The sequence below is a fragment of the Wyeomyia smithii genome, chromosome 3 (assembly GCF_029784165.1).
Source record: "Wyeomyia smithii strain HCP4-BCI-WySm-NY-G18 chromosome 3, ASM2978416v1, whole genome shotgun sequence".
NCBI lineage: Eukaryota > Metazoa > Arthropoda > Insecta > Diptera > Culicidae > Wyeomyia > Wyeomyia smithii.
The window spans coordinates 27,215,032-27,232,452 of NC_073696.1; the positions used below are offsets into that span (position 1 = coordinate 27,215,032).

The window sequence follows — 17,421 nt, forward strand, 5'->3', positions numbered from 1 at the left end:
CACATTTCAGTGCGGTTTCAATGACCTACAGAGCTTCCGTTTGTGATTTGTGTTTACGGAAACCTCAAAAAATAACACAGCGATACTTTTCGTTCAACAGATAATTGTGACGATTATGGCAGACACAGCAGCTCGCGACTTCCTGAAGTCCCATGGCTTAGAACGAATTGAACCCCACCTTGAAAAAGCAGGAGTCAAATTCGACGACTTCTGGTACTTTAAAGAAAATATAGGAGAACTCCAGAATATAATGCCAAACTTGCGAGATCGTATGGATTTTTTACGATCGTTAAAATTAATTGTGGCAAACTAGGCATGCCAAGTAAACTTACCAGCACCAGTATGCGCACATAAAGTAAGTATGCATAATAAAAAATTACTCATTTTTAGCTCTATGGAGAGATTCTTATAGGATTACGATTTATGAAAACATGCTAGTACTTTCCTGGTATTCTTGCAATTCTGTTCCAAGGTCTGTATGTAATATTATATATAAAACGTTTGAATTCAAAAGGCAAATCGTTCAAAATGATTTGTATTCTCGGGATGAGAACATTCTCGCCCTTGATTTTGCTTTCGTCAGAGGCGCCGAGTCTTTAATTTCGACTTTTTAAAACTGCGAAGCACTTTTCTTCAAAAACTCACCGTTCATGAATAACTCATAGGGTGTTGCCTAGAAAAAACCTGAAATTATCAGGAAAAAATCTGAAAAAGCCAGTGAAGCTTCAGAACATTTGTGAAATTTTAGCTGTTTGAAATGTTTTTTTAAGGATTTTTTTTGCTTTTCGTTCGGTACATGATTTTTCTTTCTCGCTCAAATGTATTTTTATACGGCAGTTTTTAGTGATTGATTCGGTAGTAATATGCTTAGAAGATGTACTTCGAATACCAAAAATTGAAGATGATTTTTTTTATAGTGGACACTTTCGGCGTGAGCTTTGAAATTTATTAAGAATATAAAAAAAATGCATAGCTTAGTGGTTGGGTCTCAATTACTCTTTCAGTCGAGGTTCCATTATACGATGGCTTGCTGATAGATAAATTTCATACATAGAGACCCCACAGCTCACGAAATATGTCACTATTTTTAGCAATAAAAATGTTAGTTTCTAGATAACAACAGGAAAAAATGGAATGAATACAGATTGTCAATAGAAAATCTGAGAAGCAACTTTGTTTTTAGTAAAAAAGTCGATGAAAACGGTTTCAATCAGATTACTGTTTTTGGTGACTGCACTGCTCATTGTCTGATTATATATCTAGAATCGAACTTGAATATACTTTTATTTCTCTTAAACCGTTCCAAAACTACATAAATGTTACCCTCCTTTCTCTTTCTTTAATTTAAATTTTAATTTAATTTAATTTTTCTTTAAATTTAAATAAAATAATATATATATATATATATATATATATATATATATATATATATATATATATATATATATATATATATATATATATATATATAAATATATATATATATTATTTTATTTAAATTTAATTTTATATTTATATTTTATATATTTATATATTTATATATATTATATTATAATTTAAGAAGTTTCATAGCGCATAATGATTAAGAGTATTTAATTACGTAAAATGTCCTGTCCAACAGAGTTTGCTAAAAATTTGTGAGCGATCAGAATCAGGACGTAAATTCCTTGATATTGCCAACAACGACAATGAAAGTAATCTGAGCACACCGGAATGTCGAGAATATATCATAGATGCTGTAGTTGAACATTTCTTCGTGTTGGGAAAAGGAAAAATTCTGGCATCGGACTCTACTAAAATGGTACAAATCATTTGTAACCAGTTGCCGCATGAAGACCCACGTACCTGGTACATTCCGAAGAGTCAGAACCAGGCAGCTGCAGGGTTACTATTTACTCGGTATAAATATATGCAACAGCATGATACAAGATTCAAGAAAGGTATATATAATCCAACAGCAGCCACAGCAGAAAATGAACAACAGCCAGAAAGTCCAAAACGATTTGAAGATCAATGGAATCAATTAAGTGCCGAAGAACGTGATCAATGCCAAGGTGAAACATATTCTATAAATGTAAAATTTAAATTCAACAGATTGGTTTGAAATTCACTTAATTAAAATTTGAATTAAAATATAACTTATGATTCGGATTTCGATTCAAATTAGGGTATTAGTTTTAATTTTCAATCTCATTTAAATATATATTTCAATGTTAATGTCAATATCAAGTTTGATTCACATTTTAAATTCAAAGTTAATTTCAATTCAATTTTTAATATTAATTTAATAATTCTGATACATATCAATTTTAATATTATTCTAATTTCAATTCAGTTTAAATTCAATTTTTAATGTTATTTTAACATTATTTCAATTTTAATTTTAAATTCAATTTTAATTTATATTATTTTAAATTTATTTTAATTTTAATTTAATTCAATATAATTTTAATTTAATTTTAATATATTTTAATTTATTTTAATTAAATTTTAATTTAATTTTAATTAAATTTTTATTTAATTTTAATTTAATTTTAATTTAATTTTAATTTAATTTTAATTTAATTTTAATTTAATTTTAATTTAATTTTAATTCAATTTTAATCTAATTTTAATTTAATTTTAATTTAAATTTTGATATAAATTTTGTTATAAATTGGTCGGCGTGCGACCAAACCGAACGAAGCACCGTTTATTTTCGAAATTGAGTTTTCACTAGGAATGTTAAAATTAATAATTTATCTTTCATGAAAAAACGAGATCATTCGAACAGCTCATAATGATACTATAACGAAAAATTCTCCGCAGCAGCTTGCTGAAACTATACGGGGTGGTTAAACTTTGAACACCGATTACTCGATATAATGTTTTTGACGCTTGGTTCGGTTTGGCTGCAAGCCGACCAATTTTAATATTATTTTCAATTAAATTTCAATTCATACATTTTAATATTAATTTTAATGGTTATTTTAAGTTTAATTCAATTTTAACATATTTTAATATATTTTCCATTTTAAAATTATTTTAATTTCAGTTTTGATTCTAATCTTAATTTTAAAGATAATTTGAATAAAAAAATTGATTATAGTTTTATTTTCATAATAATAATTTAAATGTTATGGTTTTCATTTTAGTTCTAAGTCGAATATAAATTGTAATATTTGTTTTAATTTTTATTTCAATACAGTGAAACATTTATGTTATTTGAATTTTTGTGACTGTGACTTTGTGTTTAATTTTGAATCGAATTTTAATTATAATTTATATTTGAACATTTTTTCCAATTGCTGTTCATTCAATGTGTTTATTTCAATCCGCAGCTGCCAAAATCAAATTGAACATAATCGGATTTGATCGAAAGGAAGAAATTATGAACCTATGGATTACCAGCTACCCACTGCGACGTTTCCAGTCGGTCACGGGAAAATTAGCGTTCGGAGATTGGGATGTCTTAACCTATTATGTGGATGTGCATCAATTAGTAATATCGATCATCTTGTAACAAGTTTTATTTATTAATTCACGTTCTTATGAACAGATATCTGTGGACTTCAAAAAAATTCTGCCGAATCATGTTAGGCACGAGGAACGTATTTTCCCTTTCGTTCGCCGATTCAAAAACATTTTCGAAAACTACAAACAGCTAATTGTCGAGGACATGGATTTATTGAACAATTTGGCTTCTATTTTTACAGACCATTTTCAACTCACTGGTAGGCAAAAGTCAATTGGATTAGTAATGAGTTTTTCTTGTTAGTCGCAAGACGCTTTTGACGAAGTTTTCCTATTGATGTAAAAACGATAGAAGTTCTGTCAAGTTCTATTTTTGAAATACTCTTCATTTTACACAGTTCTGCGTCTCAGCAGTAGCAACAAAAAAAAAAAACTAAAATTTCAATATAGCGCAATTTTTCAAAAAACGTCCCAATCTCTATATAATTTATTAACTGTCGTTTTTGATTTGATTGAAACCTTACGCTGATGTTCCAACGTGCTAGAGATGTCATTTTGTGCTATTGATAATTTTTGTAAATAACAACTGATTTTTGAAAAGGTTTTATGTAAAACCGGTATTGATGGTTACATTTATTTTTAGAGTCAGATGAGTTTCTAGATAACAGTGTTGTCTCTCCAGAGAAAATAAACACAGTAGAAGCAAAAAGTTCAAAACTTCTGAAAATAAAACAAATATATTTAAAATATTTGATAAGGTATCTTCGGCAGAGTTATAAACAGTAATTTTGTCCTTAAAAAATACCCAGTAAAAAATTGAAAAAAAAATTGTTTTTAAAAGTTTTATCTTTTTATGCTTGATTCATGCTAAGTTCGAACAACTATCAATGTTAAACTAACATTGTGTGGTTTTCATAGAGAAAAATTCAGATTTTTAAAAATATGTTTTTCTAATATTCAATTTATTTATGTTTTTTCCGTAAATTTTTTATCTTGTTAAACGGCGAATATTTTCATTAGAAAAAATAATATTGTTTACAACGTAGACATTTTACCGATCAAACAAATCGTTCTGGCTTCAAAAATATTTTTAATCAATATCATTTTTATATAAAACTCTCTCAAAACTGAGTCATGATTAAAAAAAATACTAATAGCACAAAATGATATCTATAGCCCATAGGAACATCTGAGTAAAGTTTCAATCCGATCATAAATAATATATTTAGTTGATGAACAAAAAAAAATCTATTTAGTTGCTTTTTTGTAAATTGTTCAGTATTTAAAACCTGTCATAATTATAGCTTATTCTTTTAGAGTACTCCATATTTCTCGCGTTGTACGCATTGCCATTAATAATTCGTCAATACTTCATAAAAATAGGAGGTAGAAAACGCACAAAACCGTCCTTATTGCAAAGCAGACAAGCGTTCATTTGTGTACTGGCGGTAAATAAATTTATACGTTACATACATTAATGTCTGTTGATTTTCAACAACACTACTTGTAGACAGAGGCCACTTTAGAGGAAACCATCGCGTCTCGACAACTGGAAGCTCGGAACTTGGGGAAAAATGTACAGCCATTCATAGTGGCTTTTGGTTCTATTGCAAACATCAACAACAAATTCTTCGTAATCTTGGACAACATTAAGTTCCCTTGTAGCAGCATTGTATCGGTTTTGGACCTCTTGTTTAAACTACACACTGTTTTCCATTTGCGATACGCGGAAGAATGCGAAAACGTTCTAAAGTTTATTCAGTTTTACTTTTATAAAATATCATTCTCTGGAGATCGTCTGGACTCCTCAAAAACTGCATTCATAGCTGACTTAGATCGCTGTTAGCATTTGTTATATGTTGTTTAGTTTGTATGTTGTTTAAGCTGTTTATTGTTATAAATGAAATAAATAGATGATTTTTCGATACACCATAAGCCAAGGTTGCGTCGCGTGCCGATAGCTCGCTCCTCAAGGACAATAATATTTTCTATTAAGCTTTCTTCATATGACGATTCAAAAATACATGAAGGCACGTAAGGTAATAAATTTCACGAGACTGAGGAATGGTAAAGCAACATCTATGGTCAAGGTGGCATATTAAATTTAAGGGTGTTTTTTCGATTGCTGTTACGTTTCGCCGTTAGCTCGCTTCACTCGCACAATTTTGGGAAACGTTGAATGACAAACTTGTAGTTAATAAATAGTACTACAAGTTTGTGTTTATTATGATATTCAACGTGAATACTGGCTGAATATCGCACTGAATGTGGGCTCTCACACTTCAGGCATGAGAGTAAGGGTACTGTTGGATAAACTTGTAGTATTACTTGGGAACTATTAGTTTGTCATAGATCGTTTCTCAAAATTGTGCGTGTAATGCAGGCTATCGGCAAAACGAAACGGCAATCGAAAAACGACCCTCAAATTGAATATACCACTGTGACCATAAGTGTTGCTTTTCCATTCCTCAATGTTGTGAAATTTATTACTTTATGTGCCCTCATGTGCTTTGAAATCTTCATATGAAGAAAGCATAATAGAAAATATTTCTTTAGTTCAAATATGTCACGTTGTTGATATATTTGATCACATCGTTTTAAAATTATAAAACGCACGTGAAAAATAAAACACAGCTGAATACAGCCTTTAATGCGAATGAATATTCTGACATTTGATGCTAGTACGTTACCGGAAAGATTGTGCATATGTGTGAGTGAAGGGGGCTGAAATGAACCTGTACATTGCACCAATACAAATGCAACGAGTGAAGTTCCACTAACACGTGCGTTGCGGCTTTTTGTTGTATTTTTCCTGCAGAAACGTATACAAGCGTGTTGATTCATTACTTATTGTGTATTCCCCTTTGTGTCTAATGTATGATCTTAAGACACCTAAAGTAATAAAATATTCTTCAAAAGTAATAAAATCTTCCCCCTTTGTTTTGGGTGTATGAATCTCTATTCTGACTTTTTAGAATTCTTGAAAGCTTCTTCCGAGCCTTGTGTGGTTTTCCACATAACTGACCAGTCGGTAATGAAGCATTTTAATAACTGAAATAATAATGAACCAAACTGATATAACAATCTATAATCTATCTATCTACACATATAAAAATGCAGTCCGGTCTGTCTGTCTGATCCATATAGGCTCGGAAACTAGCTTTGTATGCAGGGGTTTTTGGTGCCGAGAAAGGTTCCTATGATGATTTGAGACCCTTCCCTGCATTGGAAGGGAGGGGTCCGATACAAATTTCTGCACATCTCAAAAACTAATCAAGAAAAGGGAACGAAAATTGGCATGTGAATGTTTTTTGGGTTAACAAATATGTCCATAATGGTTGACCACCCCTCCCTCTTCCGTAGAGGAGGGGTCCCATACAAACGAAACCCAAATTTCGCACAGCTCGAGAACTAATAGTAAATAGAACCAAATTTGGCATGTGGAGGTTTTTGAGAGCAGAAAATATTTTCATGGTGGTTCGGCACCCCTCCCATACAAACTAAACAGATATCTCAACCAGGTTTTCCGAAAAAACTAAAATGATTGAGTCGATGCACAGGAGCGAAAGCTGGACTCCAGACGCCATTGTTAAATTGAAGATAGGAGCTTCTGGTCGATTCTGATACTATCCGGAAAATATCTACAAATACCATGTTGAAATCCAAGATGGCGACTTCCGGTTTTTTAAAAAAGGCGAAAAATGACCAATTACTACCCAATATGGGTATTTCCGAAATCGTGATGATGCACTGAAGCCACAAATCGACCTCAGGCGACTTCTGATGTCTGGAACACAGCCGAAAATGACCAAATACCACCCAATATGGGTGTTTCTTTAACCAGAATGACGCTCAGAGGCCAGAAATCGTCTCCAAACTTCACTTTGAAATCCAAGATGGCGACTTCGGATTTCTGGAAAATAGCCAAAAATGACCAAAAACCACCCAACACGAGTATTTCCGGAACTAGAATGATGCAAGGAGTTGAGAATTGATCTCAGACACCATTATGAATTGTAAGATGGCAGCTTCCGGTTTCTGAAAAACAGCCAAAAATGGGCGATTTCCATCCAATATGAGTATCTTCGGAACCAAAATGATACACAGGAGCTAGAATCGATCAAAGACACCATTTTGACTTCTAAGATGGTGACTTCCGGTTTCTGCCCGAAAAATGACCAGCTAAAAATTGACCTCAGACACCATTTTGAATTGTAAGATGGCAACTTCTGGGAAACAGCCGAAAATAACCGAATACTACTATATATGGATATTTCCGTAATCGGAATGATGTATAGAAGCCGTGCATTGACCCTGGACACCATTTTAAATTCGAAGATGATCACTTTCAGTTTCTGGAAAACAAAGGAAATAACTGAATACCACCCAATATGGGTATTTCCAGAATAGAGGTGGTGTACAAATGCCAATAGTCGAGGATGTTGTCGTTCCGATAAAACCAATCATTTCAAACGATATAAACAAATCGCAAGCAATCAATGAGTTTGCAAATTTAAAATTATCAAATTGAACACAAAAATATGCGGGGCGAAGTTTGCCGGGTCAGCTAGTAACTGAATATAATAAACGACAGTGCTAATAGTTTGAGCTAGTTTTTACCGGATTTCCTTCGTTTATTGCAGTATTCGATTGTAGAATACTGCTACGTGTTTAACATAAAGCGGGAAATTTTACTTTTGTTTAATGGTTAATACACCCAAATAACATTTTAAGTTTTGAAATAGATTTATAGCAGTAAATGTGATAAATATCATGAAACCTTATTTAAAACTAAATGCGTCATTAGTGCCACTTCTAAACTACTATAAAGCTGCATATAGGTCAGGAGGGCCCACTCTATGAAACGATGTGAGAACCTTAAATAAAAACCCTCATAAGAACATTTGCACTTCATTTTGTGCTTTTCACCATCTTAGTACAACATCTTTAAAACTATTTTAAAACAAAATTGTTTTTTCTAAAGGCCAGCAAAAGTGTTTTATGAATGAATTCAATAAAACAAAACAAACGCTTTCTCATTAAGAGCTTGACACTTTGGTGGCTGCTTAAATGATGGTGGTAAATGCTTTCCTCCATTCGAAACTTTTAAAATCTGGTTGGTTTGCTTAACATTGCAAATTTTTGGTGGTTTTTATCTGATAGGGCCTTAAAAAAGATGCGCCTTCAAAATTGTCTAATTAGAGAATAATTTTTAAAATTGTCAGGAATTAATAATTTGTTGTTCTACTTCGTGTAAGCCATTACGACTCACTGAATTCCGGCAAACAAGTGTAGAAGTTTACCATTCTTCAAATCGAAACCCTATTTTAAAAGAAGAAAGAAGAAAACTGCAATTTTGTTCAGCTGAAAAATATTATTTAAACATGGCGATAAAATTGCAGCTGTATTTCTTAACATAGTTAAATAAAGCATGTTAAACTTTTCTAATACTGCAACAGAACTGTTTTTTTCCTACTGTGGCATCTTGAAATTAATATCTAGATCAAACGGCTTTATACGAAACCAAACAATTTTATCCATTCCCTATCGGTTTTACGACGGTTTATATAATGGCAGTACGGTTTTAAACGTTTGACAGTTCCGAACAATGTGCGTGAATCATATCAAAACAAAGTTTCATTGCGTTGGTATCCGTTCGCTACTTAGATCTTTGTCTGTGTTTAATCCCTAGTTTTATCTTGCCATTAGTTCAAAATGTCATTCAAGGTAGTTCAGATAATCGAAAAAGGTGAAACCTGTTTAACTGTTGTGCCCGTTCAATGTGTCAGAGTTGAGAATTTTTAGAAAATTCTGCTTTACTTTCCGCTTGAAATAACCACTACTTTTGATTTTCCTCCATTTATTGTTATTCATTTTGAAACTAAATATAAATGTACTTCAAATATGCGCCACCATGTGAGCTTATTGCCTACTAACTTATTTTCGCAAAACGGTTTTTGTCTTTGCTAATGGGTGTGCACGCTTGCTTAAATCAACCTGAGCGGTATTACTGATGGTTTTTGTCTTTGATAATGAATGTGTCGCTATAAGACACTAGCGGTATTATTGCCCACTAAGCAAAATTTCAAAATTATCGTTATTTTTTTGGTCGATTAAATCGTCATCGAGTAGCATGTCTTTTGTCTGTGGTTATAGTAGTAAGTAGCTATGCTCTTTTTTAAAACCACAATAAGAAAAAATTTGATGGTTCTATAAAAGCTTTATTTCGTAGCCGTATTGAGACATATATAGTCATTACAAAACATATGTCCAGAGCAAACGGAATTGAATGAAGGTGAAGTTTTTTTATTGCTTTGAAAACGATGTGAAAGATGCTATAAGCACAGCAGTGACATAAAACCAACAAAATTTTGATAAATACATCATAAAACTGAAATGAATAATCGTAGCTTTCATAAAACAATAATAAAACACAAATAAAACTGTAAGGCAATGAAAATGTTACTTGGGACACTAAGGTCGTTTTTTACGCGGGTTTTTTTACGCGGATTCCGAAATTTATGTGGTTTTTTTTTACGCGGATTCCGGAATTTACACGGATTTCGGAATTTACGCGGTTTTTTACGCGATGTTTTTTACGCGGCACGTATCCCCCGCGTAAAAAGCGACTTTAGTGTATACTATTTCCGGAATGGATATAATACCCCCGATTTCTGGAAAACAGCCAAAAATAACCATATACCTCTCATATGGGTATTTCTGGTTTTGGAAAAAGCCAAATATCACCTTCAACGAGCATTTCCAGAACCGGGATGACATCCAAAGGCCGTAAATCGATTTTTTTAGAGTCAGGTTCAATGTTAGATGCCTTAATCGACTTTTTCTAACCAGGCATTCTAACAGGCATTATTTATAGGGTAGTTGGCCACATTCTGCCGTGACTGCTTTAGTAAGACTCGTGACAAACAAACCGGAGGTCGAACGGAAGGCCCGGTTGTATAGTGGATGAAAATAATCGTCAGCAGCTTTGTCGGGACGAAAGGTGAACCGTCTATTATTAAGTAGACCTTGAGACACTAATTCGTGCAGCAATCGCCGGTTAACCAGCTCTCCAAGACTTTGCCCAATGCAATTTAATAGTGTTGTTGGCCTGCACTTGCCTGTGATAGGTATATCCTTATCTGGTTTTGAGATTTGAGCACTCCGGTGAATAATAACCTGTTGTCCAAATTTCGTTGTATAATGATAGTAATGTGGTTTTTTCGATTAGTGGCAGGTTCTTGAGAAGGGGATACCCAATCTTGTCTGGACCAACCGAAAAGCTCTTTGATTTGCTAAGTGCCCAATTGAGTTTTGATAAGCTAAAATCATTATTGTGTTCCATGTTATGACCGCACCAGAAAGTAAGGGCACGCAGAAAAAATAACGCCTTTCAAACGTGAGTCGATCTCTGTGCTTCGAATTGACTGCGTAAGTTTGTTTACATTAATTCAGTCATCTCCGTGCGAACACAGTGTTTTTTTCCGGTCTTGTTTCGAAATGCGAGGACTTTCGTGCACAAATGGGGACTGTCGCTGAGAAAGTTGGCGAAAGATGAAGGAGTAAACGTCAAAGCCATCCGTACTGCGATCCGCAGGTATGCTGAGGAGAACTTTTTCCAGGATTTACCGGAAAGTGACCAAGAACGTGGTCCAGTAGTTGGGAAATTGACAAGAATTCAAGAAAATGTTTGATGAGGCGTGATGAGGCGGAAAAGGTGGTTACATCTGTATCGAACGTTGTACGAGCTAAGAGACTTGGTCTGAAGACATAAAAGAAGCAGCCTATGCCGAAAAGAAGTCCAAAACAAACTGGGTAGGTCAAACCGAGAGCCAGAAAGTTGTACGATGACATCTCTTGCAAAAATGATGCCTGTATTATAATAGATGATACGTAAAACTGGACTATAAAACTTTGCCAGGACCGCATTTCTACACGGCACGGGAAGGAAAACCCTTGAGAAGAGAAGAAAAATCAGGCAATATGCGAGTGTGGCAAAATTTCTCTACTTGCAAAAGAGATTGCTGTCCATGATTCGTCAACATACAGGCTCAGTAGTGTTTTGGCCTAATTTGGAATCCTGCCACTATGCGAAGCCACTCAGAAGTGGTTTGAAGACAACGAAGTCATTTTTGTGTTAAAGCACATGAATCAGACAAATTGCTCGGAAGTACGGTCAATTGAGACATTTTGGAATGTAAACCTCAGGAAACACGTCAGAGCAGCAAATACAGTGGAAAAATTAAAAAAAAAAGGCTGGATTGAAGTGACCACTTCCGTTGGAAGAGCGTCTGTGCAGAACCTTATGAAGACGGTTAGAGGAGAAGTCCGCCATCTTGGATACGGTATATGATGAGGAACAGCATAAAGCAGTAGGTATTTGTAAGTGAATACATATATATCAGAGAAAATGTTTGCATAGTAACAATTGAACTCAGAAATCAAAATACTTATTATTCAGTTACTTCTAAGTGTGCCCGTCGATACTTTCTGGTGCGGTCTATAGATTCAGTATCAAAGCTCTATCACATTTTTACTTGCAAGGAATTTCTTATTGTGATTAGTGGAGGATGAAGCGAGGGGTAAATGGTTCTATTCTATTCTAATTCAATCAAATCTATGAATTGGTTCCAACAAGCCGTTTTAGCTTTGTTAACTGTTATTCGGGCTGAGTTTCTAGCACTTTTGAATTCGGCAAAGGTGTCCGAGTTTTTACGATCTTCTTTTGGAATTTTCTGAGGAGCCCGTAACTTTTTGCGGCGTAATAAATAGTCTTTTTAACTTCCGGGTTCCACCAACGCACAAGTAGTTTGAAGTGTATTGTTTACGCTGGCTTTTTATCGCTGTCAGTTTTTCGAAAATTGGAAAAAATGCCGTTATCCGAAAAGCAACGTCAACGCTCAAACGCTCAAAACGGCACCCGGAGTTGGTGTTAAGGCCTCTGGGCATCATCCCGGTTCCAGAAATATCCATATTGAATGGTACACTGCAGTCGCTTTTTACGCGGGTTGTTTATATGCGTTTTTTTAAACGAGATATCTTCACAATAACGCGGATTATTTTTACTCGATTTGGAAGATCATTTGTACGCGGTAAGTTTAGTATAAGTTTATCCAATCTAATCTTTTAAATGCGGTACAACCAACCGCGTAAAAAGCGACCCCAGTGTATTTGGTCCTTTGTGAGTTTTCCACAAACCAGAAATCACCTTCCTGAATTTTAAAATGACGTCTGGACTCGATCTTTGACGTTTCTGTATAATCCCGGTTCCGGAAACATCCATATTGAATAGAACATTTTAAGTTGTTTTCTAGAAACCATTAGTCGCCATATTAAATATCCATATTAAGTGGTATTTGGCCATTCTAGAATCGAAGGAAACAAAAGAATCAACTGCGTTATGGAGTTTCGCGTTTCACACATATTTCTTCTCGTTTCACATCTCATTATTCATTTATCATTTCATATATGGTATCAAACGTCTTCGTCAGTGGTTTTCTTCGGCAGTTTTTCTGCAGCAATCTTATGCAAAAAGGGGCCGAAGACAACCACTTACGAACCTTACAAAATCAATACATATTCTTAAAACGCATAGAGCAAAAATATCCACATTTTTATGTGTTCTTCGTCAGACGAGACAGCCAGCAGATTATTCAAGCATAACGTTTGTTGATCAGATCGTCATTTCTGCACTTTTCTGGAAGTGCATGTGAGTTGCCTAGAAACTTCATTTACTGGCCAAACATAGACGATGACGTAAAAAACTGTGTTCGACATTGCAGTTCCTTTGCAGATGCTGCCAAATCGTCGAAGAAAACCGATCTGGAATCCTGCTCACTACTATCTGGTTATCGTCGATGCTTACTCCAAGTGGTACGAAGTTTTTCGCACTCGCAATACAACAACGGCAGCAACACTGTAGAGTAAGTGACATATCTATTGTTATTTTCTTCAGAAATCAAATCCACGATTTTTCGTATCATTCAGGATTTTTCCCTAATTTTTTATGTGTAAAGTTATATTTATCTTTTGAATTTTTAATGACTATAATGCAAGTCAAGCTATTTTTATTTCTATTTCAAGCAGTAAATGTGGAGCAACATAAATTTTAGTGGAACAAAATAAAGGATGAAGAAATGTCAGAATAGGTGATTTTCAAACGTTCTAAATTTTAATAACTTCAGAAGCAAACTCGATCATAAGGGCATAACTAAAATATTACAAAATTCTTTCAAAAGGACATACAAATACCTAACATATTTTGATACGATTTTGTATTTTCTCATAAGTTAACAAAATAGAATCTGAATGGGTTATAATAACAAATCCTGAAATGAAGTTGTACTGAAACAAGTCTTATAATATTTTCGTCTCTATCAGAAGCTGTTGTTTCTAACTCCTACTATTCTATATGCTATCTTATTTCGTTAGAAATTCGATACGTTAGTAACAAAGTTTTTGTCATCATTTTTGTTATACCTGAAAAATTTTTCTCATAACAAACTAACAGCTTCTGTAACATTTTTGTATTTTCTTTCAGATCGAGTAAGTCAGCCATTCAGAAAAAGGTATAATCTGAAACAAATTCTTGCGAAAATAGTACGGTCGAGGCAATATGCAAAGAAAGATTAAAAAAATATCAGGACAGATATATAAAAAAATCAATTCTCATAAACCGTACAACATAGAACTTTCTTCCTAAGCTAAAACAATAGTCATAATTTTTTTATGACTTTAGAAAAAAAATCAAACCGGGCAATGCTAATAAAACAAGCATTAGTTGACCATTTGGGACAAGGATTTTCTATCGAATAATTCACTGACACAGAAACAGAGGATATCACGGTAGGCGGTTAGTGTCTACTCGTGGCATCTATGGCATAGACTCTATGCGTGTTTCACGTGATTTATTTATCAACGATCCAAAATGTATCATAGTCAATGCCTTTACAAAAAATGCGTCGTGAATTGCGAGAGACACTTGAATTTGCATCATTAAGGTTAAACAAAGTTCAAGGTGTTATAATACTGGAAACCCGAAAATTCGCCTTATTTTCTTCTAATTTTTATTTGGTTTGTAAAATCTAACTAGAAAGCATTTTTTAATAATATCTAATCCTTTTTGTTACTAATCACCTGACTGGAATGACTAATCCTTGTTGTTACTGAGCTCCCAAAATGGAATGACTCATGAAAGTTTCGAATTTTTCTCCAACCATACTTCTAAGGCGTAACATACGAAAAAGAATAGAATGTTACATATCATGTCTACAAATAACAAATGAAACATTCTAGCAAAGTCGAAAATAATTTTTCACCTAAGCATCCTTAACCTTTAACTGAACCTCCTCAAAAGTTTTCTCCTCTACGGTCTCATTTATATTTGTAGTCATCTCTATACTCTTATTGTCGTATTTGTCGTCTTCACTGTTGCCGTCGCCGTCGTCGTCGTCGTAAAAAATAACAGAACGTAAAGCAAACTAAAGGGAGAAAAATTGGAAATATTTCGTTTTATAATTAGCTTTACTTACGGGAGAACGGATGAGAAAAGGCAGAACGAAATCTGGTCGTCTGCAAAGGAGGAAGATCACACTGCTGCGCCGCTCTTGGCTAGGCTAGGCTAGGCGGAAGATCTTTCTTTTCTTTTTCTTGCCAGTCGCACACGATCGCGGCTGCTATCCCGCGATATATATTCTCCGCTCACTACACCACTTTTTTCACATTTGCGTGAAATGCGCTCTCATTTTCCTTTGCTTCCTTTTTTGTATATTTTCTCGTACAGCCGTAAAACGCGAAAATATTCGACGGCTCGGCTGGTTATTCGATTTGCATTCGATGTAGATACGGGTAAAGCCAATCACAACAAACGAAACTTCGACGTTTCTCTCAAGAACACAATGATGATCACATAATTATCAAACTTTTTTCACCAATTTTCAGGCACAATTTTATCCAGACTTCTGCTCGGTTTTCGTGGAAACTAAAGATAAACTTCGAAAAAACAACAATCGCAGACCTCTTTGTGTCCGACTCCGTCTTAATTTTGTGTTTGCGATTCACACTGCCGCGGTAACTGCAGGCTGGCACTATGAATGAATAATCTTCATTCTAGCGATTTTGTTCTCGGTCCACTGATTCCGTGCAAGCAAATGCAAGACGAGCTGCGGCGAGCAACACCAACACCTGACAGTCAAGACTCTGCTTGTGTATTTCTGCATCGGATTTTTTGTTTGCTCTTGACATTAGTGGCCGGCTTAGTCGACATTCAGCCGAGGGTACAATTGATCAACTGAAGGCATAGGGATGAAAGTTGTACAGTGATGATTCGCTCGTTGGGTGTTCGTTAGTTGGGTGTTCGCTAGTTGGGCTGTCATCCAACTAAAAAGCACTCTAATGTCAGAATTCAACGTCATTCAAATGCATTTCAGGGGTCCGAAAAGTGAAAAATATATTACTAAAATAATTTTGTTTAAGAAAATTTGTAAACATGTTTAATTATTACGCTTAATCCATTCAACATTGATAAGTTTGTTTCTCAGCGCTATTAGCTGGACACTTCTGGCATAATCAATCGTGTAATTTGTAAAGTATATGTTATACATTTACAACATTTAGTGTGTAATTTAGAGGTTGATTGTTCGGTTGTTTGTTCTTTTATTTCTTCAACGCCTTCACCGGAAATATCCAGCGTAGCGATCCTCCATTTTTTAAGCAAGAAGTAGAGTGATGTGCTTGCGCTTCATCATTTGGCTTCTCGTTGGATTTTTTGTATGGAAGAGTAATGACCAAATACATAAAATATTTACTACAACAGCAAGACAAATGAGCAAAGTTTATTTTCTTTGACATAGTTTTACCGCAATGAAATTAGAAAAACTTTTCAAAGCAGGAAGGAAATTAACAATCGGCGCTCCCCTTTGAAAAATTTGCCCAGTTGTCAGTTCATTCAACTAACGAACACGATTCGCTAGTTGGGTGGCAGTCGTGTTCCAACCTACGAATTTCGGCTGTATAGAAAAACATAAAAGTAGTACGCCAATCAGATATGTGTGCTTCACAAAAGAATTTCAAAAGACTCTCAATACAGCTGTTTGTTGTTCTAGTTTTTATATATCATATGCGAGGGGCGAGACAGCTTTTATCTGAGTTACTCTTATGCTTGGGAGTAACTCTAATTTACTCAATATTACTCCGAAATTCCCAGATGATTCACAGCTTCGGTTACCTTGATAACAAGAAAAATATATGAGCGGTGAGACAGAGTAACATTCATATTTATATTCGCGGTGGGGAAAAGGTTTAAGGATGGATTTTCAGAGACACGAGAGTTACTCAGATTTGCTCTTTATTTTTCACGTTTTCTCAGAAAAACTCAAATTTTCTCACTTTTATCTGAGTTACTCTTTTACTTGGGAATTACTCTGATTTACTCAATATTACTCCGAAATTCTCAGATGTTTCGCATCTTTGATTATCTTGAAAGCAAGAAATATATATAAAAGGTGGGACCGAGCAACATTCATGTGTATATATGCGGTGGGAAAAAAGTTCATGGATGGATATTCAGAACACGAGAGTTACTCAGATTTGTTCTTTATTTTTCAGGTTTCCTCAAAAAAACTCGGAAAACTTCAACTTTACTCATTGCCTTACCCCTCGATCATATGGAAAAACTGCGTTTTCTGAGCAAACTCAACGTAATTTTTTTAAAAATCTATCGTTGTCCTTTGGTTTTTGAATCTCGAATTAGGATGGCACGCAACCTGCACGAAATCGCTTGAATGACAGTTTCCCCATGTTTCAACTGCCATTCAAGAGATTTTTATTCTTCATTTAAAAATCAAAAGACATCGATATATTTTTTTTAAATCACGTTTTGTTCGGAAAAATTTACTCTTTTAGGTGATATATAAAAATCTGGAATTCTGGCTGTTTTTCTTCATAAGGTTTATTTCAGTTATGCTTACG

At 34.3% G+C, this 17,421-nt stretch overlaps 2 protein-coding genes across 5 annotated transcripts in view; one reads left to right on the forward strand and one right to left on the reverse strand.

The window, feature by feature from the left end:
* Positions 1-15,652, reverse strand: part of LOC129726920 (rho guanine nucleotide exchange factor 7) — a 108,511-nt gene extending 92,859 nt beyond the window's left edge. For all 4 annotated transcript variants that reach the window (XM_055684184.1, XM_055684183.1, XM_055684182.1 and 1 more), the window contains exon 1: positions 14,985-15,652. The gene's annotated coding sequence lies outside the window, so the exon portion shown is untranslated. The remainder of the gene's footprint in view (positions 1-14,984) is intronic.
* Positions 1-17,421, forward strand: part of LOC129728189 (uncharacterized) — a 44,673-nt gene that overhangs the window by 25,215 nt on the left and 2,037 nt on the right. Inside the window, exons 3-9 of the mRNA XM_055686605.1 lie at positions 1,622-2,054; positions 3,321-3,481; positions 3,539-3,713; positions 4,771-4,901; positions 4,964-5,205; positions 13,236-13,376; positions 13,994-13,998. Of these exons, the coding sequence (XP_055542580.1) occupies positions 1,622-2,054; positions 3,321-3,481; positions 3,539-3,713; positions 4,771-4,901; positions 4,964-5,205; positions 13,236-13,376; positions 13,994-13,998 (1,288 nt within the window). The remainder of the gene's footprint in view (positions 1-1,621; positions 2,055-3,320; positions 3,482-3,538; positions 3,714-4,770; positions 4,902-4,963; positions 5,206-13,235; positions 13,377-13,993; positions 13,999-17,421) is intronic.